Genomic DNA, 27813 nt, shown 5'->3' on the forward strand with positions numbered 1-27813 from the left:
TTTAAGGCTCGGGCCAATTACCATAACCTTAAATTGCAAGGTGAAGCTGCTAGTGGGGATGAGAAAGCAGCGAGTGAATTTCCTAAAGCGTTGTCTGAGATAATTAAGGAGGGGGGTTATTCTGCTCAGCAAGTGTTTAACGTAGACGAGACAGGTTTGTTTTGGAAACGTATGCCTAACCGCACTTACATCGCCAAGGAGGAGAAGTCAGCACCCGGTCATAAAGCCAGCAAGGAGAGGCTAACTTTACTTCTTGGGGGTAATGCTGCTGGCGACTTCAAACTGAAGCCCTTGTGGTGTATCAGGCTGAAAATCCAAGGGCACTCAAGGGCATTTGGAAGGGTCAACTACCAGTAATTTGGAAGTCCAACAAGAAGGCATGGGTGACACTTGCAGTGTTTGAGGACTGGTTCGTAAACCATTTTGTTCCAAGTGTGGAGCGGTATTGCGCCTCCAAGGGTATCCCTTTAAGGTGTTGCTAGTGCTAGACAATGCCCCTGGACACTGCCCAGCTGGGAGACTTCAACCCTAATGTCAAGGTGGTTTACCTTCCACCTAATACCACGGCCCTTTTACAGCCTATGGACCAAGGAGTGATTGCTTCGTTCAAGGCCTACTAACCTACGAAGGACAATTGCTATGGCTTTACAGGCAACTGAAACCAAGAAGGACTTGACTCTGAAGGACTTTTGGAAATCCTACAACATCCTTGATGCTGTAAAGAACATTGCTAATTCCTGGGAGGAGGTTAAGCAAACAAACATGAATGGTGTGCGGAAGAAAATTTGTCCTCAATTTGTGAATGATTTCCATGGGTTTGAGGACACAGTTCAGCTAGTTGTCAAGAACGTTGTTGCCCTGAGTAAGGAAATCAATTTGGAGATGGAGGTTGATGATGTTACAGAGCTGCTGGAGTCTCATGGCGAGGAGTTATCTGCTGAGGACCTGATACAACTGGAGAAGCAGATAATAGAGGAAGAAGAAGAGCACCCACCCCAGAGCCTAAGGCTTTCACAAGGCAGGACTTGATAAGAGGTTTTGCAGAGTTGCAGCAAGCGTTGTCAACTTTTGAGGCTCAGGATCCCAACTTGGACAGGTTCACTAGGGTTTCCAGAGGCGTCATGATTGATGCAGTGTTACAAGGAGATCTTGGATGAAAAGAGGTCGCTCTCTGTTCAGACTAACCTGGAGCAGTATTTTAAGAAGGTAGAGAGGGCCTGCAGGAGATCCTGTACCCTCTACCTAGCTGCCTCTGCTAATCCAGACTCGCCTGCCCCACAATCTCCAGCACCTTCTGAATGTTCTGCTAACCCAGACTCACCTGCCCCAGTATCTCCAGCACCTTCTGTAGGTTCTGCCTCACCTAAAGACTCACCTGCCCCAACATCTCCAGTAGTATGTTCTGCCTCCTCGAATCACCTGCTCAGCATCTCCATATATAGTTCTGCCTCACCTCAAGAATCACCTCTCAGCATCTCCAGTATATATCTGATCCCCAAGAATCATGCTCCAAGCATTCTCAGGCAACTTCTGGAGGTTCTTTTTCTCTTCACTAACCTCCCCAGTCTCTCCAGCACCGCAGCTTCCTCTCCAGTGTGCAAGCCAATCAAACTAATAAAGGTAAGGAATTGTTCTCTCGTTGTTATTGATAGGTATTTTACATTAAATCATGTGGTATTTTTCAATGTTCCGACTTACGCTGAAAATCGTGTTACGACGCATCGTAAGAACGGATCAACGTCGTAACTCGAGGACCCCCTGTACTTGTAAGGAATGCGAGGGATTGAATGCAGAAGAGTGGAAGACGTGAGTCTTATTTGAAGAAGTTAGAGAGATAGAATTAGACGATTGAAAGGTGTGAGTTCAAGGCCTATTGAGCCTTTCACGGATAATTCTAATCCTACTGATGTAGATTCTCCCTATGTATCTCATTCTCAGAGTGCTTTTTTCGGATTCGGCATCGGAAATCGCCAATCTGAAAGCTACAATTAGAGACATGAAGTCCAAGATGGCTGACTTCAAAGGTAAGGCTAGTGAAAGTGAGCATTTCAGTGAAGTGAGTTTCTCCCAGTGTTGTGGAGGGGGCGTTTGATCGTTCCCTGCGACGCTCCCAGGCCTAGACCTCTTCCAAGCTCCCATGCCAGAGGAGAGGAAAGTCGAAAGCCTTAAGGAGGTCGTGGGGAATCCCCAACGGTCAGACGTCCCTTCAGCTAGCTCTGCTTCGTGGCAGGCGGCTCAAGGGCGCTATAGAAAAGCGTCCTTCGCGAGTGTTTCTCGTCCTCTCCCTCTCCTCACCTAAACGAGGGTGGAAGGAATCGAACTTGTCGAGACCGCTGAAGCGTCATATGAAGCCTGACATAGATTCTAGTCCAGAGCGTTTCTCAGATGACGCTCCGTCTTCTAGCAAGAAAGCGAAGGGGGCGTCAGCGTCACCTGAAGTGTACGCGGAAGTACCCTTTCCTTCTTCTCCCCGAGTGATGACGAAAGACGTCATGCACTGGACGTGGGAGAAGCGTCAAGAAAGATCATTATGGCAGTTCAAGAGCAACTGTCATCTCTAGCGGGAGTTTTAGCGCCACGTCGGAAGGACGTGACGCTTTCCAATTAAGAAGTTCTCGTCCTCTCTCACCTGTTCAACGAGAAGCGTCATACAGACGGGAAACGGCTAAACGTCTTACAGAAGCGTCTAGTTCGAGAGCGAGAACAGGTGCTTACGAGAGTTTCGTAACGGCCAGAGAGACGTAAGACGTCTTTTAGACGCGAAGCGTCATTGGAAACGGAGCATAGACATGACGCTCCGTCCAATATTATGACGCCAAGTAGGACGCCTTTGGAGAGCGGAGCGTCTTCCAAGCGCGAAGCGTCATCGAGACGTCAGCAAAAGACGTCATCCATGACGCTTGGCGAACGGGAAGCGTCATGTAAGCGTGAAGCGTCTTCTAAAATTCTAGAGAAGCCGAAGCTTATGACGCCTTCCAAGACTATTAGAACGGGAAAGAGGAAGGATTATCATTCCCTTAGCCCCTCTCCTATTAGGAGTTTGTCTCCTCAAGAAGAAGAACGTTCGGAAAGGAGAGCGGAGACGCATGTAGATCCCGAGTTAGAGGAAAACTCGGATTGACGAATATAGTGAAGAGAAGGTATGTCTAACTATAAGGTGTTGACTACCCTACTTCTTGAGGAGTACGGAGACGAGTTGACGCCTGCCGCTCCTCCTTCTCCGCGCTCTGCTCTTTTCCAGTGCTAAGACGAAGAAGCCTTCGTCTTTTCTCAAAATGAAACCACCATATCGATGAAGAGAGCATTACATTCCTTAGACTCATGGATGAAGTCTAAGAAAGACTTAGTGAGGACAGTCTTCTGCATGCCTCCAGCAAGATTGGCTGGGGAAAAGAGGCATTTGGTATCAGAGGGAGAGAAATATGGGTATTGCTCTCCCTTCTACACCGAAACAGATTTTTTTCGACTTTGGTTGACGCTTCAAGGCGTCAAAGTCTCAATTCTGCACGGATTACGTGGGGAATTTCGGAACTCGGATCATCTCCTCAAGGGACTCTTTCGTGTTATTGGAAGTTTTTAACTTCTTAGATTGGTCCCTTGGGTGATGTCCAAGAAAGCCCATGATTCGGAAGGAATCGAACCTGAAGCCCTGTTATGCATATTGTCTTGTATTGACAAGGCGGTACAGGATGGATCTTTTGAAATCTCCTCTTTGTTTGGGGCAGGTCTTTTAAAGAAAAGGACTGTATATGGCGCCTTCTTAACAAAGGCAGTCTCACATGCTCGAGAGCAGCACTTCTATATGCGCCTCTATCTGACTTTTTGTTCCCTTCTCGTTAGTAAAGGACGACATTGCGCATTCTTTAACTGAGAAGGCAACTCAGGATCTGCTGACGCAGTCAGCAAGAAAGAAGAAACCTGTTGCTGCATCGGACAAGAAAGGACCCAGTACAACGGTGCAGCCCTTTCGAGGTGGTCCGACCTCCAGACCTTCCACAAGGAGGAAGGCTCCAGAAGAGAGGTAGATCTGCTTTTCGTCCCTTTAAGAAGGGAAAATGAAGATTCTCTCCTCCAAGCACCAGTAGGTGCCAGGCTCCTGGGATTTGTGGAAGCCTGGACACTGATAAATGCAGACGCGTCATCTTTGGCGATCTTAAGGAGGGGATATCGTATCCCTTTCCTGAACACTCCTCCCCTAACGTCAATACCAAGGGAACTATCAGCCAAAACAAATACAAGGATCCTGTGCTGAGGGATACTCTTCGATCGATGGTGGAACAAATGTGGGACAAGAGAGCGATAGAATTGGTACGGGATCAAAAACGCCCCTCCCCGGGGTTTACAATCGCCTTTTTCTGGTGGCGAAAGCCTCGGGAGGCTGGAGACCAGTACTGGACGTCAGCTCTCTGAACAAATTTGTTCAGAAGGAGAAGTTCTCCATGGAGACTTCTGCTTCAGTCATGGCGTCATTACGACAGGGAGATTGGATGGTGTCTTTAGATCTCCAGGACGCCTACTTTCACGTCCCGATCCACCCTTCATCGAAGAAGTACCGTCCGTTTCATGACGGGGGAAGGATCTTTCAGTTCAGAGCCTTGTGTTTCGGCCTGTCCACAGCTCCTCAGGTCTTCACAAGCCTGATGAAGAATGTGGCGAGGTTCTTCACCTCAAAGGAGTGAATGTCTCGATGTATCTGGACGACTGGCTCATCAGGGCCAGATCGGAGAGACAGTGCTTGGGGGACCTAAAGTTAACTCTGGATTTAATCAAAGCGTTGGGATCGCTTGTGAACCTCGAGAAGTCTCAGCTGACCCCCAGACAAGACCTAGTCTATCTGGGGATTCGGATGGATTCTCGGGGTTTTTCGAGTTTTTCCTTCGCAAAAGAGAGAATCGCAAAAGGTTTGCGGATAGTCTCTCTCTTCTTAGAGAAGCAACAAACGTCGGCGAGGGAATGGTTGAGCCTTCTGGGGACGCTTTCCTCGCTAGAACAATTCTTCCCTCTAGGAAGACTTCATATACGTCCGCTTCAATTCTTCCTCAAGAGGTCTTGGAGCTGGAAAACCGGACAACTGTCGGACGTTTTTCCCATTCCAGTGGAGATAAAGTCACACCTACAGTGGTGGTTGCTCCCTCTGGAAGAGAACTAAGGGATCTCTCTAAGAACACAGAACCCAGACCTAGTGTTGTTCTCCGACGCGTCGGAGAGAGGTTGGGGAGCGACATTAGGCTCAGAGGAAGTGTCAGGCACCTGGGAACCAGCACAGGTTGTCTTGGCACATAAACTGCAAAGAGCTCTTCGCCGTACATCTGGCCTTGAAGAGCCTAGAACCTCTGGTGTCAAACAAGGTAGTGCAAGTAAACGTGGACAACACCACCGCACTTGCCTACATTCGGAAACAGGGAGGGACGCACTCCTCGTTCCTTTACGAGCTCACGAGAGACCTATTACTTTGGACGTCTCACAGGAACATCTCCCTGCTGACAAGGTTCGTACAGGAGTAAGGAATGTGAGGGCGGACAGGCTCAGCAGGAGGAACCAGGTCCTTCATACAGAATGGACACTACACGAGGAAGTGTGTCTCGATCTCTGGTCTCTGTGGGGAACTCCTCATGTGGATCTCTTCGCAACATTCATCTCAAAAAGGCTCCCAGTTTTTTGCTCGGTCGTGGAAGATCCAAGAGCTCTTTATGGTAGACGCCTTATGCTAATTGGTCTCGAGTAGACGTATATGCTTTTCCCCCATTCAAAATCTGGGGGTTAGTAATGAAAAAGTTTGTGGCGTCAAAAGAGACGAGGATGACGTTAATAGCCCCCTTTTGGCCGGCCCAGGAATGGTTCAACGGAGGTGGTATGAGGGTTGGATCGTAGATTTCCAAGATCCCTACCAAGAAGGATGGATCTTCTCAGACAACCACACTTCAAGAGGTACCACCAAAACCTCCCCGCTCTCGCTCTGACTGCCTTTCGACTATCGAAAGACTTGTCAGAGCGAGAGGCTTTTCTCGCGAAGTGGCAAGCGCGATCGCGAGAGCACGCAGAACCTCCACTACGAATAGTGAATTGCATGCTCTGCAGGATAAGTAGGATTCAAGGGAGACTCAGCGATTTGCTCGTTTAAGGACCCCTGTTTTTAGCGAAAAACGAGAATCCTACGAATCCCTGGCCTAAGTCATTCGAAGTCAAAGGCATGTCGAGTCTCGTAGGCAGAGAAGCAGAGAGGTCTCTATGCCCTGTTAGAGCTCTGAAGTTCTACCTTCAGAGAAAGCATCAAATGGGAGGCTCTAGACAAGGTCTTTGGTGCGCGGTAAAAGACCCCACAAGACTGATGTCCAAGAATGCGCTGGCATTCTTTGTAAGAAACGTCATTACAGACGCTCATAAGGCCTGTCCTGACTAACAGTTACAACTGTTGAGAGTAAAAGCTCATGAAGTGAGAGCTATAGCGACGTCTCTCTCGTTTCATAAGAATATGTCGCTTAAAAACATCATAGATACGACATTTTGGAGATGCAACTCAGTATTTGCATCTCATTACTTGAAAGACGTGCGTGTGACATATGAGAAGTGTTTTTCTCTAGGTCCTTTCGTATCGGCGGATACGATTCTGGGTACGGGGAGCCGACACCAATCCTTAAATGTATATACTTTTCTTCTTTTTGGATATGGTCGAGAGTCTCTTCGGAAACAATGGAGGAGGACTTAGGCTAGCACGGGCGGCCGTCTGTGTTGTTCAGTAAGAGACGCTTGTCATATCCAATTAGATGAGTATAAATTTTTTTTGAAAATTATGTATGTGTGTGTAGTGGTTTTGAGTTACGATTGTTGTGACGAGTTCGGGGATAACTCGGAACAATCCTTAGTTCTAACATATGGTTAGGATCAGGTGGTCGGGATTGGTTGTGTGCTCCTTCATAAGGTGTATTGTCATATAAGTGGATCAGCATCCATTGACAAAGTCCTTTTAGGCTCTGCCGAGTAAGCGGATAAGACCCCATCGGCAGACCCACAAGAACTCTTGGCCATAGATCATATATCTCGCTAAAGTTTCTTGAGGTGATGCAGACTACTGGGCAAACACCCACGAAGTCTACCACCTATCAGGTAGGAACCAAGGTTTTATTTATACCTACAACATATGTTGTTTACTGGCTATTCCATATAGAAGCTGTCTCTTACCCTCCACCGAAGGGTGCCAATCAGCTATGTATATCTGACAGGTAAGTTGATTGTATGAAAATGATATTGTTATGTTACAATAAAGTTTCATACATACTTACCTGGCAGATATATACAATTAAAGGCCCACCCAGCCTCCCCGCAGGAGGACAGGTGGAAGAGAGAAAATATGATACAAAACGGGGATGGTTCCTAGTCCTGCCGCCCACAGGGCAGGCCGGTAGATCACCTGACCTAACCTTTGTAGCGGAGTGGCGCGAAATTTGAATTTCTGTCGGGGACGACGGAGTCTTAGCTATGTATATATCTGCCAGGTAAGTATGTATGAAAACTTTATTGTAACATAACAATATCATTTTGTGGTGAAGGACATGCCCTGAATGAGATAGCGCGTCTCTCTCTAACTTCAGCAACATACTGGATTGTGAAGTTGGTATTAATAAGGGCAATAAGAAAGAATTGCATTAGCATGAATGAAGTAGAACGAGCCTACTTGACTACTTATGAATAAGTGCAACCCATTAAGAAATTACATAAATCTATGAGGTGTACATAAGGCAAGCAGCCTAAATTTCTTCAAGTCTACACCTGGTTACTTATAAAGAAAATAGTAAAGGGATTTTGAAGAAGTGTGGCTACAAAATGCTGAAATGTATGGCTGGATTTTGTTGAAAAGATCACATTACAAATGATGATGTTGATAAGGAATCCTGAAGGTGGAAAACACTGAGGCTTCAAAATAGAGGTGATCTGGAAGTGTACAGGGGAAATGAGAAGTTAGTCAGAGAAATGGCAGATATGGGAACTGCCAAGATAAAAACCAGTACAATGGCTACAAAATCATTGAAAAAAGGCACAAACGAAGACTTGGCCTAAATGGAAATTCAGGAAGAGAGTACAAGATAGCAAAAATAGTGACGCACATAGGTAATACAGTCAAAACTCGGTTTTCGTATGCTTCTCTTTTCATACGTTACAGTTTTTGTACTCTCTTCTCTACAAAATTTTGTCTCAGTTATTGTATGTTTTCTCAGTTTTCGTAAATTCAGAAATGTAATTATACACATTTCATTCTTAATTCACTCCAAATTCTACTTTAAATACGTTAGTGTTGTTTACAGCAAAGTCATGACAAGAATAATTTTTCAGCCTTGTTGTACATCTGGCAGCCAGAATCCACAAGTCGAGCAGACGACGGTTTAGTGTATTGTTTATGATAAAAAATTTGTACTTTTTTGCGAGCACTTTTTAAAAATTTAAGTCTACATTACTATTTTGACTTTTTAAAATTTTTAATGATTGTGTGGCTGAAATAACTAATTTTTAATTCTTATTAATTGTATGGCTGAAACAAATGTAACCTTTAATGCGTGCTAGGAATAGCAAGTCACGTTGCCAATTTAGTGGCACTTGATACATACGCCAATGCCTTTACGAACAGTTTCCATGAATTCTAGATGTCATAGAAATGCAATAACAATAAAATTGCTCTAACATGTATGTATATATATATATTACAAACAGATATGCTAAATTCATTTTTTTCCACGGTTTTGTGTAAGACTTACCCCAAGTTTGGAGGGTAAACACAAAACAATTGGCAACACTGATAAAAGCATACTAAAGCGCGAACAACACCGTGGCTAATGTTCACAGCAAACCCGATGAATTTGTGTCAGGAATCTGGTTACTTTTACAACAACGAATATTTTCAAGTGAATTACCATGAATGCGTTATAAATATATGCAATTCATAACCTTATTCTGGTCTTTAACTAATCATTTAAATGTTATCTAGCGCACTCTTCTTCTTCTTCTTCTTCTTCTTCCCAAACAATTGCCATGTTTACCCATCAGCAAGCGTAAACACCGTCGTCGTTAAAGATTGATGTGAAGAAAGTGTCCCAGCATCTATGGGTAGTGGTGTGCAGATTTAGCACAGGAAATGGGAAGCTTGTTGACACAAGTGACTTTGAAGCATCATGGAGGTAAGTTTGCACTGCGCATGGCTAGACTTTCATTAACTTCGGTTTAATCAGAAATTATGGCCTTAATTTCTAACTTAGGAGAAAACACTTACTTTAAGAGGAAAGCAGAGGTCTCACAGTGTTGCTTCCATGGAGGTTGGCTTGTGACTGATGTCTAATTCAGGATACTGGAAGTGCCAAAGTTAATATTTTTTGGGAGAGTGACTGCGCCATAGTACAGGTGTCTGCCTGTCCGCACAGTGGTGCTTTACCCTATTTTGATAGGCGTGTAGAGTTTTGATAGGCGTGTAGAGTTTTGTCAACATAATGTAATATATGAAAGCACCATACAAACTAAAATAAGCATGCGAGGTCTTCGTAGAATATGTTTTCAAGGCAGTTTTGAAATCCAATATGATGTCAACCGAATGAAGTGCTGATAGTTACCGCCAAGGATCCAGCATCTTTCCCAGCCTTCCCAGCACTCATTTGAACAATGTTAGCATATATATGTATAGATTGCAGTTGTAATCAGGACAATAAAACAACATTTTGTTGCCTATATTAGTGAAAGTATGAAACTTCTTTTCCCGGGGTCATGGTTTGAACTGAAATTCATTTTTACCTTGTAATTGGTGGTTTTATCCTTCCTGCCATCACAACTGAAACTCCACAGTGCTTATTTGATTGTAATCACACATGTTTTGGTCTTAATTCACTCCAAATTGCACTTGAACTATGTTGCTGTTCCTGGTTCCTAAGCGCTCACTCCACAAATACAGTTGCGGACAGCACACGCCTACACAGTTTATGAGGTGCAAAGCTATTCCCTTAATTGTTTACTTTACTACTATTATTATTTAGTTTAGCTTTACCTTATGTTGCTTCAAAATGTTTATTTTAATTCATGTCTATTATCCCTTATTTGCAACCAAATTAACCTAGAAAAATTCCAGATATTTCTAAAGTAGATACAAGCAGACGACGGCAAAATGTAATCGTTGCCACTTTAGTGGAGCTTCACACATATGCCGATGCATTTACAAACTGTTTCAATGAATTCTAGTTGTCATATTAATGTAATAATGATAAAATTGCTCTAATATATACTAAAAATAGATATGCTAATTTCACTTATTTCCCCGGGTTTGTGTAAGTCTTATACCCAGTTTGGAGGGTAAACACATACCAATTGACAACGCTGATAAACAATAGACGAGCAGGAACAACACCGTAGGTACTGTTCACAGCAAAACTGTTGATATTTGAGTCAGGAATGTAGTTACTTTTTCAACAACGAATATTTTCAAATTAATAATCAGGAATATGTAAAAAAATTATGCAATTCATGACCTTATACTGCTGCTTAACTATTTATTTAAATAATCATCTAGGGCACGCTTCTTCTTTCTACCAAAATATTGTCAGTTTCCTTGGATCCAGCAGGTGTTGGTGTCATTGTTGATGATTGTTGTGAAGAATGTGCCCCAGCGTCTGTAGGTACAAGCAGTGTGCGGATTTAGCACAGGAAATGGGAAGTTTGTTGACACATGCGACTCCGTAAACATCGAGATGGCGTCAATCTTCTAAATATTCTGAGTTGTAAGCAAAAATTTTGAAAGCGTCATGGAGGCCTGTGTGCACTGCGTATGGTTAGACTTTCATTAACCTCTTTTTAATCTTAAAAATACTTCACAAGGAGGTAAATCTAAATAGGGTAAAAAACCGCATGGTACAGGGGTGGACCATGTACGATCAATGTGTACAACCCCCAAAAAAGTACATTATAACGCGTCCTGACATCGGAGATGGGCATCAGACGCGACTTCTTGTTGGTGAGAAACGGAGCTAAAGACCTCTACTCCGGTGTCAGGACGCGTCATAATGTACTTTTCTTGGGGTTGTGCACATTGATCGTACATGGTCCACCCCCCTGTACCATGCAGTTTTTTACTCTAATAACTCCGTGTCGCGTAATTCTTTAGAAATTACAGTTACCCATAGAATTTGAGTTGCTTATTAAGAATTTACCATTATTTTTGGGCGGTCGACTGTAATTAGGGTAAAAAACCGCATGGTACAGGGGTGGACCATGTACGATCAATGTGTACAACCCCAAAAAAAGTACATTATAACGCGTCCTGACATCGGAGATGGGCATCAGACACGACTTCTTGTTGGTGAGAAACGGAGCTAAAGACCTCTACTCCGGTGTCAGGACGCATTATAATGTACTTTTCTTGGGGTTGTACACATTGATTATACATGGTCCACCCCTGTACCATGCGGTTTTTTACCCTAGCCCCAAGGAGCCAGTACTGAACACGACGAAATACATTGGACACCCCAATCCCTACAGTCTGTCCAGAATGTCATGAAACATAGAGTAGGTTTCCGACGTTGCCGCTTTGCGCCAATTTCATTCATTAAATCTCACTTAAGGTGAAAAAACAGTGTAGATTTGGCATACACTTTGCCACATCTCTCTCTGTCTCAGGTCAGGAAGGTTAAGTAGCTTATCACTTTGATTCTAATACCCAAGCGTGACGGTTTAAGATGGAAGGCAGCAATTAAGTGCTCAGACACGAGAAGTCATATTCAATGTCCACGAGTACTTCAGATTATATAAAGAATAAAAGTTAAAGCTTTATGAGTAATAAAGCTCGAAAACATTTAGTACATTAAGATTCCAGTATTGTACTGAACTAGATTGATCATAGGGTACGGAACGTTAAATTTTTATTTTCATCTGAGATGGATCTCTTAAAAGTTATAAAAAAACTGTGATATGTATTAAAGGACACTTACTTGTCTCCCGTACTTTATATGGTGCTCGAACTCTTCCTAAAAATTTTTTTTTCATGAATGTTTTTAAATAAACAAAGCAATCAACTTTATGAGCTGTTTTCGAAACACAAAGTCAACTTAATCCACAACAACCATTCAGCTTTTGTGTGACTGGAAAGATTCAGATTATGGGATTAAAAAGGAAATTTTACGACCGTATTAAAGGACCCGGAATGGAAGGATGCTGAGATTAGCTTGAGTCAGATTAACGTCGCAAACCTACTCGATGTTTCATGACATTCTAGACAGACTATAGTGGATGTCATATTCGCGGTTACGTTCCTTGCAGTCTGTGCAGAGTTATTCTTTAGAATTACCCGCAAGGAGAGTTAAGGTCTCGAGCTCCTGCTCTCACCACCAACAACTAGGGTAAAACACCACGGAAGGCCAACCCTCACCACGGTGGACGGGTCTTATTCACTCGATATTTAATTGGTGAAACAAGAATACAATTGTAACTCTAAGCACACCATTTCCCTTAAAAGATTGAAGTTTTTGTCAACATAATGTGATATATGAAAGCCCCATTACGAACTAAAATAAAGCATGTGACTCTTCGTTAAAATATGTTTTCAAGGCAGTTTTGAAATCCAAATATGGCGGCTATGTTTTGCATGGAAGGTTCTGATCAGTGACGGCCACCATCTTTCCCCAGCCTTCCCAGCACTCATTTGAACAATGTTAGCGTATATATGTAACGTTTATTGATCTTACTCAAGATTGTAGTTGTAATCAGCACAATATGACAAAATTTGTCCAAAATTGCATTTTTCCTAACTATACAAACCTGAGGCCTCCTTTTACAATAGGAAGGTACTAGCGGCAGCTGATAGGTCGTAAGCTTTCGAACAGGGGTTCGGTAGTTAACTGCTTGTCCGGACAGGCGCGCGCCGCGCGACTGGTAGGTAAACAAATCACTTTTGCTTTTGGCCCAAGCAAAAACTGCAGAGTGAGGGTGGCATGGAGGTGGGCTATGTGTAAAAGGACCTCAGGTTTGTATAGTTAGGAAAAATGCAATTTTGGACAAATTGTCATTTGTTCCGACACGGCATACAACCTTCGGTCCTTTTACAATAGGAAGACTCACTCTTGGTGGGAGGAATCTGAGTCTTTGTGAACAGACTGGTGTTCGCCCAACCATTGGAATGCCTCCCTGGTCGTAAGAGCGAGGGAGGGATCCAAGCCTCTGTCCGATGATCGGGGTGGTGCACCGCAGGATCAATGGTCAGACCTCTGGACCAAGTACTAAGAGAGAGGCAAGCGTATCTCTTCGTACCAGCAAACAAGAACAAGTTCCTATTTGCAAGAGGCAACATAACGTTATGGTTTGTCTCTTGTTGGCATCCACTTCCCCCCCCTTAGTAGGAGGAAGTGGTGGATATTCGCTCCCATCCCTAGTGAAAGGGATAGGATGGGGCTCTGTCGAGTAGCTCACGGCATCTCGTCCTTATCCAGCAAGGTGATGACCGTATCCCCCTACACACAGGTAGAGGGTAGAAAAAGATAGGAAGAGAAGCCAGTCACTCTCTCATTCACTTATCTATTCTTACAGTCACACCAGGACTCGATGCTGTTCAGCCTGCTAGGGTCTGGGTTAGCTAGACAACGTGTTGAGCAGCCACCACGGGGTCCTAAGGAAAACGATCCAAGGACCTGTGGGCAATATCCAAAAGGTAGAAGGATGGTGCCAGTGGTCTGGTTGTACCAGACCCCTGCCTTCAGTAACCTGCGCCACGGAGAAGTTCTTGTGTAACTCGAGGGAGTGTACTTCTAGGTCATCTTGGTGCTGACGAAGAGTCTTCAACACTCAGCCTGGGATGTCGAGTTTCTTCAGAAAGCGCTGGTCGCGCTTTCACAGGACAAAGCAGCATCTCCTTCGCATCGAAGGCGGTGGTGAAGTCCATTAGGGAGGGGATTGTGAAGGACTCTAACCGATCGTCAGGAACGAAGGGTTCAGAGTCTTCGCTACGAATCGGTACGAAATCGAGCGTCACGAATCCCATCCCCTGGATGCTTGACTTCGCAGGAAAAGTCATGCAATTACCTCAGAGGAAAAGAAGGGAATGGTCGTATGACCTATCCCTCTTCTCGACTTCGGTGATGTCCTGTACCCATACTGGTCTATCCGTCTGCCGCGACGTTGTTGTTCTCGGGTAGTGGATAGGACACCGACACTCAATGGTGGGTGTCGATGGTATGGGTACTGTGACAAGCCGTAGGACGAAGAAAAAGATTGTTATGGAACAACCGAACTAAGTCCACAGCGAAGTTCGTAAACAGCTTGGGCGCTCTGACAGCTGCTACTAGTGGTGGGCAGAAATCGACTCCGGAATCGATCTTGGCGAGTCTACCTTAGCGATCCCGGAGTCGACTCACATCCACAGAAAATCGACTCCACTCTGCTCCCTATCCGCCAGCCGTTCGGCGCACCTGATCATGATTCATTCATCAAGATCACCGACCTGGGGTCAGCTCGCTGACCGCTCAGGGTCAGGGATCGATCATCAGTCAATGACAATCAGTGGTTATAGGAAGATCTCGTCGTCGGTGTCGGAATCGCCTGAATCGCCTCATTTTAATGTAAGTGTACAGTTCAGTGCATTGTATATAAAGCATTTCTAACGTTGCATTTAGAGGACAGTTATAAAACGTGTACATACATACGTGTTATAAATAGTAGCAGTGGTATTTATGACAGTAAATAGTAGTAATTATGAGAAATAGTCACAAATACACGTGACATACATTTTTTTTTTCAAATAAGCCACGAATTCCTTTTAATTTCGAATTCACTTTCAACTTAGAAGAAACATTTCTTTATGCTTCTAAGCAGAATTACTAAGTGAAAATACAGATTTTTTTTCTTCTCAGATTTCGTCCGTGGACTTTGATTCTAATGATGCAGCCAGCCGCAAAACGTGCAAGAAAGAGTCCTGTGTGGGACTTCATGGAACAGGATTCCCCCACCACCGTTAAGTGTTTGATATGTAAGCAAACGTTAGCTTACAATAGAACTACAAGTTCTATGATGAAACATATTCAGTCGAAGCACCCTTTACAATATGCAGAACAGAAAGAGAATAATTCACCTGTTTCACCTGCAACATTGTCTCAATCGCAAGCCACATCAAGCCACTTTGCCCAGCAAACTCTGCCTGATGTATTTGCTAAAAAAGATGGCTATAAGGAAGGAGGTTTGAAAAAGCAACAACTTGATAAACTGCTCATTAAAATGATTGCAACTGACTTGCAGCCAATATCCATTGTCGAAGACAAAGGATTCAAAAATTTTGTTCATGGTCTAGATCCTCGGTATGTTATGCCTAGCCGGAGGGATCTGACTAGAAAATATTTGCCTGCAATGTATGATGAAGCTGTTAAACAAGTTCAGGGCGAGCTAAGAGAAACACCACATGTATCGCTCACAACAGATCTATGGACTTCAAGGCAAACTAGGGGCTTTATCACCGTGACTGCTCATTACATTAACTCAGAGTGGAATTTAAAATCAGCTGTATTAGAAACGGCTCGTTTGAAAGTGGATCACACAGCAGAAAATATTGCTGATGAACTAAAACGCATTTGCACTCGATGGGAAATTCTTGATAAAGTATGCTGTATTATTACTGATAATGCAGCAAATATTGTGGCAGCAGTCACAAAATACATGAAAATAAAACAACAGCCATGTTTTGCGCATACACTGAATCTCGTTGTGCAAGATTCAATAAAAAACACAAATGAAATAAAGCTGTCACAAGAAAAAATTAAGCGCATAGTGTCTTTTTTTCACCACAGCGTGAAGGCAACAGACAAACTAAGTGAAATTCAAAACCAAAATGGAGTGGAAAAGAAAAAGTTAATAATGGATGTTGACACCAGGTGGAACTCGACGTTTTATATGATGGAAAGATTTCTCGAACAGCATGAAGCCATTACCACCACTTTGTGTTTGTTAGGGAAAGGCAACATGTGCCTTAGTAGTGAGGAACTGGAAGTGTAAAAGGTGCAGTGTTGCTACTGGGACCGTTTGAAGAGGCAACGAGAGAAATGTCCACAGAAAATTTCACCTCCTTGTCAAAGGTTATTCCAATTACGAGGGCACTTCAGCAGTGCATAAACTCAAATGCTCACATGAGTGCAGGTTTTGGCACTGAACTGCAAAAAAACAGTTGCAAAAAAAGGTTTGCAACAGTGGAAAAGGTGTTCCAGCTGGGAGCAGCAACGCTGCTAGACGTGAGGTTTAAAAAAGTGTCTTTTGTTGACATGGGAAATGTGAAGGTGACTGAAGAGAGAATTATGAATTTAATGCGCAGTGAATATTCTCAAGAGGAGATAAACGAGTCTGTGCCAGTACCTCATGTATCCAGTCGTCAGAGACAGAGAGCCACATAAATGAAGTGCAGGCTAAACGGGGATCACTCTGGCAATGCTTTGATGCTAAAGTGGAAAGGAACTATGAAGTCACAACGATTGACAAGCATAGGGCCTCACATTGAATTGAGGAGGTACCTCGAGGAACCAATAATTCCCCGGGATGAGGACCCATTGAAATGGTGGAAAATGCATAGTGTACTTTTTCCAAAGCTGCATGCCTTAGCTAAAAAGTTTCTATGCATTCCAGCTACTTCTGTACCTTCTGAAAGACTTTTTTCGAAAGCAAGGGAACTAATTTCACACAGACGTAGTGCTTTTGAGTGATAAAAATATCAACATGATATTGTTTTTGAATAAAAAACATGTAAATAAACCCTATCTGAAGCTTTATTTTAATTATTACCGTTACTATATGTCATACTGCTAGTTTGATCCATCTCTAATATATGTGATATGCTTGATTGATTGATGTAGGAAACCATGTGATATTGGAAATGTTTATCATTACTGTAACTATAATATGTGATACTGATCCCTCATCATTACTGTAACTATATGTGATACTGATCCCTCATCATTACTCATACATGTGCTATATAGCTTTATTGGTTGGGTAGTGTAGGTAACTGTGATATTGAAAATATATATTACTGTAATATAAAAACATGTAAATAAACCCTATCTGAAGCTTTATTTTAATTATTACCATTACTAATATGGCATACTGCTAGTTTGATCCATCTCTAATATATGTGATACTGCTTTATTGATTGATGTAGGAACCACGGTCGGAACCATGTGATATTGAAAATGTTTATCATTACTGTGATATGTGATACTGATCCCTCATCATTACTAATACATATGATATATATTGCTTTATTGGTTGGTGTAGGTAACGTGATATTGAAAATATATATTACTGTAATATGTGTTACTGAGCTTTCACCATTACTACTGTGATATTGGTTAACTGGTCGATTTATGTACCAAATGTGATACTGAAAAATATTTATTATGTATTGTCATATCATATTGGAAATGTTTGTCATTACTGTAATGTGATATTCAAATATTTCCAGCAAGGCAAAAGAAACGGCGGACCTTTAAAATAAACAGATGTATAAAGTAAAAGTGAAAGCTTAAAAAGAGAGGAAGTGTATAAAAAGAGAAAGGAGAATAAAATGAAGTGGATATATAAAAGAGAGGAGTAAACAAAAAACCATAATACGGGAGTGTCAAATGAAAATAGATATAAATAAAGAAAATTTCTGAGGTGAATAAAAATGAGTGTTAAACAATTGTAATTGAAATTAAACTTACAATCAATCTTTGAAACATATAGTAGAATAATTGATCATATGTTAATAAGACAAACACTAAAGAAGGAAATAAGTATAGCATTTATAATGAACAAAAAAAAAACAAGGAATAGGCTATATGATTCGAGACAAACTGCCAAAACTAAAAGCCATAGGGCAAGGTCATAGATATAGAGGATAAGATGGCCCAGATAAAGCAGACAAAGCCTAAAGCAATGTTCTCCCATATGAAAATAGGCGACGATATGTTAATCTGTTTAAACTCCTCCCTACCACTCGATTTTGGATTGACTTTATAGTCTTGTTTGGTTGGCCAGTGAACACCTGCATGTAATTATCCTGGAATGCGGGCCTAAGTCTCTCTAAGCGGCTTAGGAACAGGAAGCGCCCGAGTGACTCGGAGAATATTTCTTTCCTCCAAGACCTCCCCCCACCCCCCGAGTCCCTTGTTTGTTTGTCTTAGGTGCAGCTGCACCCAGGGAGTCAACTCCATCGACGGCGTCGAACCTCTCGCCACTACATACTACAGAATGACGTTGGGAGGGGAGTCGACTTCAGAATCGATTCTTGCGAGTCCACCCTCTCCAAGAGTCGATTTTGTCGAGTCCAAAGTTTGCGATTTTTGCCCAGCCCTACTGCCTACTGACTGCGTTCGGTAGGAGGCAAGTTGTCCAAGCACCCGAGCAAGTCACGTGACCTTCGCCTTAAAAGGGTTATGCCAAGAGACTAAACAAATAATTTGTTCGTCACGATGCCAGAAGGCAAGGTGATGACTCTCTTAAGGCATGTGCCCAACAGGCGAAAGTCAATTGCCTTCTAGAGACCGAGGTCCTTGATGGCAAGATATCTCATAGTATAGTTGATTCTCGGGTAAGGAGAAACAACACTATGTGACGTTGAAGACGAAGGTGTACAGAAAATGCAAACCTACGTCTTCACAGCTGAAACCGAGAGAAGGATTCTCAAGATTCTGAACCTGTGCTACAAAGACTGAGAACGCTAACCGCTATTGATTGCTGTCCGGTGAGGATCGTAGTTGCAATAAAAAAGCGGAGCGCTTCCAGTAATGAAGACAGGGAACTACTGCCTGAAGAACTGCTTCTCATGGGCTGAACATTTGGAAGTAGAGCTGTCAGTCGAGATAGGCGATGTCTTCTGACATATCTGTTAATTCGGGGCGAGCAATGAAATTGCACACCTACGAATACGAGATATTTTGAAGACAAACTCAGATGTCTGCAAAAATCATTCGCATTATCGCAGTGCGATGCAGCGGTTGACTAGTACAGACTTCTGTTACCGTGCGGTAAACAGAAAGATGAAAGAGTCCAAGAGATATCTCTGTTAAAAATTCTCGCAATGTCGAAGGCGATGAAATCGAGCGTCACAGCAGTAGATGGTCCTTCATTATTGCGAGAATCCCCGTTAATCAGAGACCTAAGTCCATGAGTTGGGCAGAGATACGGTTCGGTAGTCAATCCAACCAGGGGAGAGAGAGACGTAACCGACCGTGCATCTCCGAGACCTAGCTGATACTGAGCCGCTATCAGGCAGTTCAATACGCAGTAGCTCTCGGTGACTCGTCATCCTGAGTTGCCAGGTAATCCATTATTCCACGAAGGAATGCGTTCGGCTAGAACCATCGAGCATAAAGAATACGCTCGAGCAATTATAATTTAACCGAAAACGGATTTCGGTAAATACAAAAGCTGATTTGGTGTTGTCATGACAATACCAAGTATCTAAAATCGAAACTGATAACTGCTGGGAGGTTGCAGGCAACCCCGAGTTGCAGTTCAATTAAGATACAATTCGTCTCGGTCACAAACCGTAGAGTTAACTACGGTATGCGCCTACCCCACGGACAATTCAACTGTTAAAAGAATCATGTCGCGAGGGTAATATACGTAGTATATTTGTAGGTTCTGTACCACGACCTCCATCCTAAAATCTTTTCCCCTCGAGGAATGAGAATAAGGATTGGAGATCGACCGCCTTCGTTCTCTAGTCAAGAGAGTGAAGGAGAAGTCTTTCCCAAAGGAAAGCTTCAATGGTGAACAGAATACCGAAGACGATAGTTTCAAGCCAAACTGGAAGTTCCCGTCCGTTCTTCTCTATTCCAGGTTAAGCGCCTACTGTGAGATACTCTTCTTTCAGCAGCAGTCTTCTTCCAAATTGCTAGAAATTACAGGAATTCGAGCATAAGCGAGGTTCCCGATTATCGTGTAACAATTATCGGGGATTCTCGCTCACTTTGGACCGTGGTCTCGCCTAAGTGTTTGGAGATCGTAAAAACTCGAACACTCTTGAGTGCGCTAGAAATTCCGTATAATTCTAAGCACTCTGCGAAAACCCCCCACCCACCGAATTCGTCAAACGATATCGGCTGGTGGTCCTCTCGATTCCCGTAGAAAATCGAGAAAGGGGCAGGATCCCTCCTCAATGACCGGGGCTTACGTCAGGTAGGACCCGAAGGTCCCCCCGGTAGCGCAGCCCCTAACGTGGGATCTTACAGAGAAATCTCTGTAGGATCCCTCCCCTTTCCCTCGTAGCCGTAAGGAGAGAGGGAATGGGGGAGGGAATTGGATACTGGCTCGCCTTCCCAGCGGAACTATCAGTTGGAGAAGAAAAGGAGCAGCCTCGCCTTACGGCGATGGCCTCTCAGAGCCTGGGAAAAACGTATCGTCAGGAGAAAAAAAACGTTTTCCCCCCGAGGAGGGTTACGAACTCATACTGTAGGTAAGTGTCTGCCGCCACTCGTGAACGTCGTCTGGGTGGGGCTGATCGACACCTGACAGAGGAGCCGATACCGCTCCGACTCATTCCAGTCCTCGTCGAGGTCGAAACCTCAGGAGGACCGAAGGGGTATTTAAATACGGTGTCCGAAGACACGTAGAAACGCCTCTGTCGCAGTAGAGGAGGTGAAGTAGCTTGTTCGACCGGCCAGAACTGAGAGAGCCTTCTTGTCCGGAGACGAGAGACTACTGGTTCAACACAGTCGGCAAGCTCCGATCGCGGCAGACCCCCACCGTCGATTTGGGTTCCCTCTCGGGCCCCAAAACGACTCGAGCCGAGACGTGGCTCTGCTGGTGGAAGCGGCGACCTCCTTCCCCGAGGTCATTGTGCTGACGAATCAGCGCCGTAACTCGGCAAAGTTCCTCTGGATCTCGGAAGCTACAGCATCTTGCAGAGTGGGACCGTTAAGCCCTTCGAACAAGAGCATATTCCGAGAACCTTCCTCCTAAGAAGGGTGGGGGAACAGCGACAGCCCCTCTCGGTCTTCCCCCATCCACTTGCGCATACGTCCTGGCCGGTCCAAGAACCGTGCCTGGCACGTAGGGCGTCGTGGTGGGATCATGAGGGGCGCACCCCTCACGATCACTCCTCAATACCTCGCTCCTCCCGGTGTAACCCGAGGAGGTTGAAGGTACGGGAGAGGCAGACCTGACGCTCCCTCGTTGCTCGCTGGCAGAACCAGCAGGCTTGGAGGGCTGCAGGCGATCGTCAACGGCCGTGGCGGTGGCGATCGAGCTGCAGGCCTGGTCGAACCGTCTCACTGTGGAGAACGGCTGGACTGAGCACAGCGGCCCCGATCTCGAGTGTCAGAAGAGCTGGTGCTGGTTGCCGTACCCGGTCGCTTTCTGTGAGAGCGACGGTCAGGCGACCTGCAGGCTCCACTGTCACAGTGAGACCGGTGCTTGTCCTCACGGCACGTCACGTCGCTGGTTCCAGCCGTGGCTGGCACCGGCGAACGGGAGGACCTCTTCCCAGCCTCAGCCCGTGGTCGATCGTGGACCGTCACGTCCCCGGGTAGCCAGCTGTTCGCGCGAGAGTGAGAGCTGGTCTGGTGAGAGTCGCATGAGCGGCTGTCACCAGTCTTCCGCCCCGCTGCCGTGAACCTGACGCTGAGCGGACTCGAGGTCGGTGGTTCCTGGCTGCACGGTCGCTGGTAGACGACCGTACACTCGGTACCTCCCGCGAACGAGAGGCCGAGACGGACCCTGATGCAGTGGCAGAACCACTGACACCAGGCGCAGGAAGTACCGGTGTTAGCCGGTACCCCTCTGGTCCCCAGTAGTCTTCTTCCTTGCGGAAGAAGAGACGGGCCCGCTCCCGAAGGAGCAGGAGGACCAGCGGAAGGAAACCCTCCCGTCCCACCAGAGGTGAGACGGGTCCCGAGAAGCTCCCGAGGGAGACTTCTGAGAGGGAGGACAGGCAACCTTCTTCTTCCTCGGCTGTGAAGCCTTAGAAGTCGAAGGGGAAGAGGCGGCAGCCGACGACGATGAAGAAAGATGAAGACGCGACGACGACACCTTCCTCCTCTTCTTCGTGAGCTTCATCAGGACAGACGTAAGATCTGCTATCCAGGGCGGAGCCGGGGCTGCTGTAGCCGAAGCCACAGGGCCCGGACGCACCTGTACAGACAGACCAAAGTCTGGGGTAGTACCACCACGAACCGGGACGACATCAGCAGGTATGGGCATCTCAGGAACAGCAGGCACAGCCAGCACAGCATCGGTAGGGACAGCCAGCGCAGCAACGGCAGGGACAGCCAGCGCAGCAACGGCAGGGACAGCCAGCGCAGCAACTGCATGGACAGTCAACCCAGAATCGGCAGGTACGGCAGGTAGCACCGGAAACACAGGAAGTGGAGCAGCAGCCAGCAACATCCTGGTACCGGGCGGCAGGTCCAGGGGCGAGCTCTAGGGCAGCGGAAGTGTGGTCGCTGCAGCGCGGCAACCACGAGCGGCGGCGGCACGCCCCCCTCTCGGTACGGCGAACGGCAACTTCACAGCGGCTGTAGGCAAGGACTGTTACCAAGTGAGGCGAAGTACACCAGGTGAGGAGGGACGTCGTCACCTGGTTGCGTGGTCACCACTCATGGGTGACCGCAGTAGGCCCAGGACATAGAACCGCAGCCCCTGGACACTAGCACGCCCTGCAAATGGAAGGACGCCCATTACTCACCAAGGTCCACCCTCGTGGCAGTAGCACCTGCGGAAATAACAGTAGTAGCGATTAGTGGGGGGGAAGTCCCCTCGCGCGGGGGGGGGGGAGCCCTCTCCGAACGAGTGGAAGACCCCTAATACAATTGTACATCGGGAACTTCCGAGCGCCCTCCCCCGCGTCTCGACGGATTCGGGCGATCGGAGAAGAACGCCGATAACCTCCCCCCCCCCCAAGGGGAAGGGCCATCTGTGGGAGTCTGAGCGGGTGGGGGTTCTCGTTCCCCACCCCCCCAGCACAGTACCCATGTACCCAACAACAATATAAGAGCCCGAGAGCAATCGTGCCATCGGCCCGAATGCAAGGGCATAAGGATCAATTCCCTGACTGAGCGGAACTTGAACCAAATAAATATTGATGCAATCAATAATAAGGAATAAAATGAAAATGCATCTTGCATTACGATTCACTTCACAATGAATAAGGGCTCGGATCGAGCGCATTTGCGCCCTCGGTACCGAGCGCAAGGGTAAAAGGATCCATTCCTTACCTTTATGGATCAAGGTTTATGGAAACCTTGATCCATAATGAATTGATGCAATCAAAAAAAAAATATGAAAATGAAAAGAATACTGCGCTTGCGATTTCACTTCATACAAATAAAAAGGGGAAGGATCAATTCCCGGGAAATAGCGGAAACATTGATCCCAGTAAACAATGCAATCTCAATAAAAAATGAAAATGAAAAAGAACTGCACTTGCGATTTCACTTCATTCAAAATAAAAAGGGGGGGAAAGGATCAATTTCCGGGTAAGCTCGGAAAACTGATCCAAAATGAGTATTGCTACAATCAAAATAATATAGAAAATGAAAAAGAATACTGTACTTGCGATTCCACTTCCATACTGAATAAGTTTTTCCAAACCCAAATATACGCTCGGAGGGAGCGCTCCCGCCCTCGGCACCGAGCATACACAATACGAGGATCATTTCTGGGAAAATGAATTCCCGCACTTACGCCCTTCAGTCCCGGCACTCGGGTAATCGGAGAGGGCGTGGTGAAAAGACCAAGATCCTTTAATTCACAATTGAATTCAATGGGAATAAATATGAAATGATTGTACTTACAATTCAGTTTCACTAGATAAATAGAAAAAGAAAAACACAATCATGCGAAAGCAACGACGATGAAGCGGCAGAGAGCGATGACACGTCCACACGCCAGCAGGCCGAAAGCAAAAGTGGTTTGTTTACCTACCAGTCGTGCGCTGCGCGGCCTGTCGGACAAGCAGTTAACTACCGAACCCCTTGTTCGAAAGCTTACGACCTATCCAGCTGCCGCTAGTACCTTCCTATTGTAAAAGGACCGAAGGTTTGTATGCCGTGTCGGAACAAAAAACATTTTGTTGCCTATATTAGTGAAAGTATGAAACTTGTTATTCCCGGGGTTATGGTTTGAACTGAATTCATTCTTACCTTGTAATCGGCGGTTTTTATCCTTACTGCCATCACAACTGAAACTCCACAGTGCTTATTTGATTGTTATTATACACATTTTGGTCTCAGTTCACTCCACATTGCACTTTAAACCCGTTACTGTTGCTGGTTCCTAAGTGCGCATGCCACAAACACAGTTACGAACAGCAGACGACGAAACTGCAAAGTTTTATTCCCTAAATTGTTTACTTTACTCGTTATTTAGTTTAAAATTTTACTTTGTTATTTAAACTTTTGGTTATTTAAACCATTTTAATTTAATTCATGTATATTATCCCTTTTTTGCAACCAAATTACCCCCCAAAAATTACAGATATTTCTAAAGTAGATAACAATCAAATGTTTCTAACATTTCGTACATCTGGCTGCCCGAAAACCCATAGAGGAATACGACCAATGGATAAGTGCATAGAGCAACGACTATGGAGAAGTGAATTATATACATTTTTTTTTTTTTTTTTTTTTTTTTTTTGCTAGCACTTTTAATAGATTTCAGTCTATATTAGTATTTTGAATTTCTTTAATAACCGTATGCCAGAAATAAATGTAACCTTTAATGTTTGCATGCTAAGAATGGCAAAATCATCGTTGCCACATTAGTGGAGGCTTCACACATACGCTGTTTCATTATTATAAACAGTTTCCATGAATTCTATTTGTCATAGTAATGCCAATAATGATAAAAATTGCCTTAATAATTATGTATATATACTTCCAATACATAGCCTAATTTCACCAATTTCAACGTTTTGTGTGTAGTCTTATACCCAGTTTGGAGGGTCAACACATACCGAATGGCAACAGAGAGAGAGAGAGAGAGAGAGAGAGAGAGAGAGAGAGAGAGAGAGAGAGAGAGAGAGAGAGGAAGAAGGACGGTGGCGGTGGAGGGGGGGGGGGTAGGTAGGTGGAGCTTTGTACGCGTGTTCGTATCCATTTCTGCATAATGGAGTTTTTGTCTCTTGGTACAAGGACAAGTGTCGTTATTCTTTACAATTAGTGATTCACGATACCCTTCCATAAATTACGGCACTGGGTGTAATGCACTATACAAAATCTCGTTCTGATACGATTGTGTTCGTTACAGAAATAGGTATTGCCCAAAAACGTGCTTGCACTGTCTCTGAAACCCATAGTAGGTATGCTGCTTAGTTGTCAATCAAGTTTTTTGTAATAAAGTATTTTTTACAAAAAAGCTATTGAATAAATTTGTATTTTTCTCAATCAAAACATATGCCCCTCAATGCTAACTTTCCTCTTTTAATTTAAAACGACTTTCTGGTCATTGCAAATTCGGCCCCATAATTTCTTATGGTGCGAAAAACAGAGGCGCATCGACCGAAAAAACGATTGCGTCACACTACGGGCAATAATCCAGCAGAAAACATCTTCATATATCCAAAAAAGTAAATAATGAAGATATATATGCGCATTACGATTATACCAATTACATGAAGAGCTGATAATCTGCATGAATAACTGGTAAACTGTTCTGCAAGAAAGTTGAGTAAAGCAATTATTTACAATAGGTACGAAAGTCAAGATGTCGTGACGTCATAATACAGGACTTGAAAGAACGTTTCGAATTCCAAAAAATAATTTACTTAAATTTGGAGTCAGAATCGAGTTACTTTTTCAATAACGAATATTTTCAAATTAATCATAAATATGTAAAATATTGATGTTTTTTTTTTACTATTTATTTACAAAATTATCGAAGTGCACGCTTCGTCGTCGTCTTCTACAAAACAGTTGTTTACTCGGTGAGGAAAAGTTTTCAGTTTGTTGTGATAAAAGTGCCCCAGCGTCTGTGGGCACAAGTGGTGTGTGGATTTATTACAGGAAATGGTTAGTTTATTGACACAAGCGACTCCGTAAACATCAAGATGGCGTCAATCTTCTAAATACTTCGAGTTGTAAGTAAAAATGTTGAACGCGTTTTGGTGAAATTTGCACTACGTTTGAGACCGTTTTCAGTACCCTCTGTTTAAATCTTAAAATTTGGCCTTAATTTCTAACTTTGGAGAAAATACTTACTTCGACAGAAGAGTAGAGGTCTTTAGCTCTGTTTCTCACCAACAAGAAGTCGCGACTGATGCCCATCTCCGGTGTCAGGACGCGTTATAATGTACTTTTTTGGAGGGTGGCAAGCGTTGATTGTAGGTGGCCTGTTTGGCCTGCCGTGGTGTTTTACCCTAGTGACTGGTGCCCATCTCTGGTGTCAGGACGTGTTACCGTACGGTAAAAGTACTTTTTCGGGGGGAAGATCCACATACGGTGAAAACTGGATCCGCTAGTCCAGTCGGTTGTTTCTCTTTAATAGCCTATGAACGGAGCTACAGTAAAAGGAGTGAAAGAGGTTGCAGATAGGGGCGGGTCACGTTGTGGTTCTAATGTTAATGTTCTGTATATTCAAAGAAACTCATATTATGGTTACCTACCTAGCGACAGCTGCACTATCGAAAAAGAGTGATGCTTTAGGGGGTACAATATAAACATGGACGCACCATGGTACAGCCCTGTCTTCTAGCCCTAACTCGTATTACCTAGGTAGCTGAGAATTATAGTAGTCTATGCTACTTACCAGTAACAATGTATATCCATTTAAGTTTGAAATTAATGATTCCTTTACGGGATATACAATCATTTTCCAGATGAGTGACGGCAGCGTTAACTAGTATTTACGATGACAAGGCAAACGCCATAACTTGAAAACGTGAAATAGTATCAGTAGTAATAGGAGGGACTTTCCTCTGAAACGGCTCGTTACAGTTAATTCACTTGTTCAGTGGAGGTTTTTGCCTGTTCAACTGTCCTTCCGAAAAGATTGCATTCATCACAAGGTCCGAGAATTCGTGAATACTATTTTAGGAAATAAGAGAGAAGAGGGGGAACAAGTGAAAATAAGAAAAGAAGCGAGCGCTTCTGGTTAAACCTGGAGACAGCTTTATTTCAGTAACAGTAAAGGTATACAAGGTTGTTAATCCCTTGAAACAACTAAGCAGATTAGTCGCACGTTAATTTTCATTAAAAAAAATAGTAAAATAGAAAACATTGTGTTTGTAACAAAAATTAAGTAAAGTAACAATAATATAATTTTCAGGTGGTACGAGATTTCATGGGTAGCTACAGTATTGTTCGTTTGTTCGCAAAGAATTATCGTAAATAATGCTGGTGCAGGGAAATGTGTCATGAAAAATCATGGGCTAGACATTAAAAATCAACTTAAGCGCCAGGGAAACATGAATTTTATCAGCCAAAGTAATTAATTAGCAACTAACAATTGAACTTAGTATCAGATAAAAGAGGGGATAACATACAGAACGCAAGATATTAGAAAAATTAGCACGGACATGCAGCAGTTTTCTGTGCCCTTTTTATGAGCGATAATTTCTGCACCTAGCTCTAGCAGTGTAATGTTTGTGGGGGAGTGTGATTGTTGGGGAGGGTAGGTAGTTGGGTGGGAGTGTGAATACTGAAGAAGCAGGGACCGATGTTGGAATACAAAGAGAAAGAGTACAAATACCTGGGGGAATGGTACAATGAGAAAGGTGACCATAAACAAAGTATGTAAAAAAGGAAAGTAAAATGGAATTCATGATATATGATATTATGAAACATGGAAATACAGGAGATATAACCATAAAATAAAAATCCAAATATATGAAGCTGTCTTAAA

At 44.1% G+C, this 27813-nt stretch overlaps 1 protein-coding gene across 2 annotated transcripts in view; it reads right to left on the reverse strand.

Moving 5' to 3' along the window:
- LOC135208463 (proteasome assembly chaperone 2-like) overlaps positions 1-26992 on the reverse strand; it is a 115285-nt gene extending 88293 nt beyond the window's left edge. The window contains exon 1 of one of the 2 annotated variants that reach the window (XM_064240669.1): positions 26719-26992. In XM_064240669.1, coding sequence (XP_064096739.1) covers positions 26719-26781 — 63 coding nt within the window. In that variant the 5' untranslated portion in view covers positions 26782-26992. The remainder of the gene's footprint in view (positions 1-26718) is intronic. The other variant, XM_064240668.1, reaches the window with a different exon arrangement.
- Positions 26993-27813: the final 821 nt, after the last annotated feature.

This window comes from Macrobrachium nipponense, chromosome 35 (assembly GCF_015104395.2).
Source record: "Macrobrachium nipponense isolate FS-2020 chromosome 35, ASM1510439v2, whole genome shotgun sequence".
Classification (NCBI taxonomy): Eukaryota; Metazoa; Arthropoda; class Malacostraca; order Decapoda; family Palaemonidae; genus Macrobrachium; species Macrobrachium nipponense.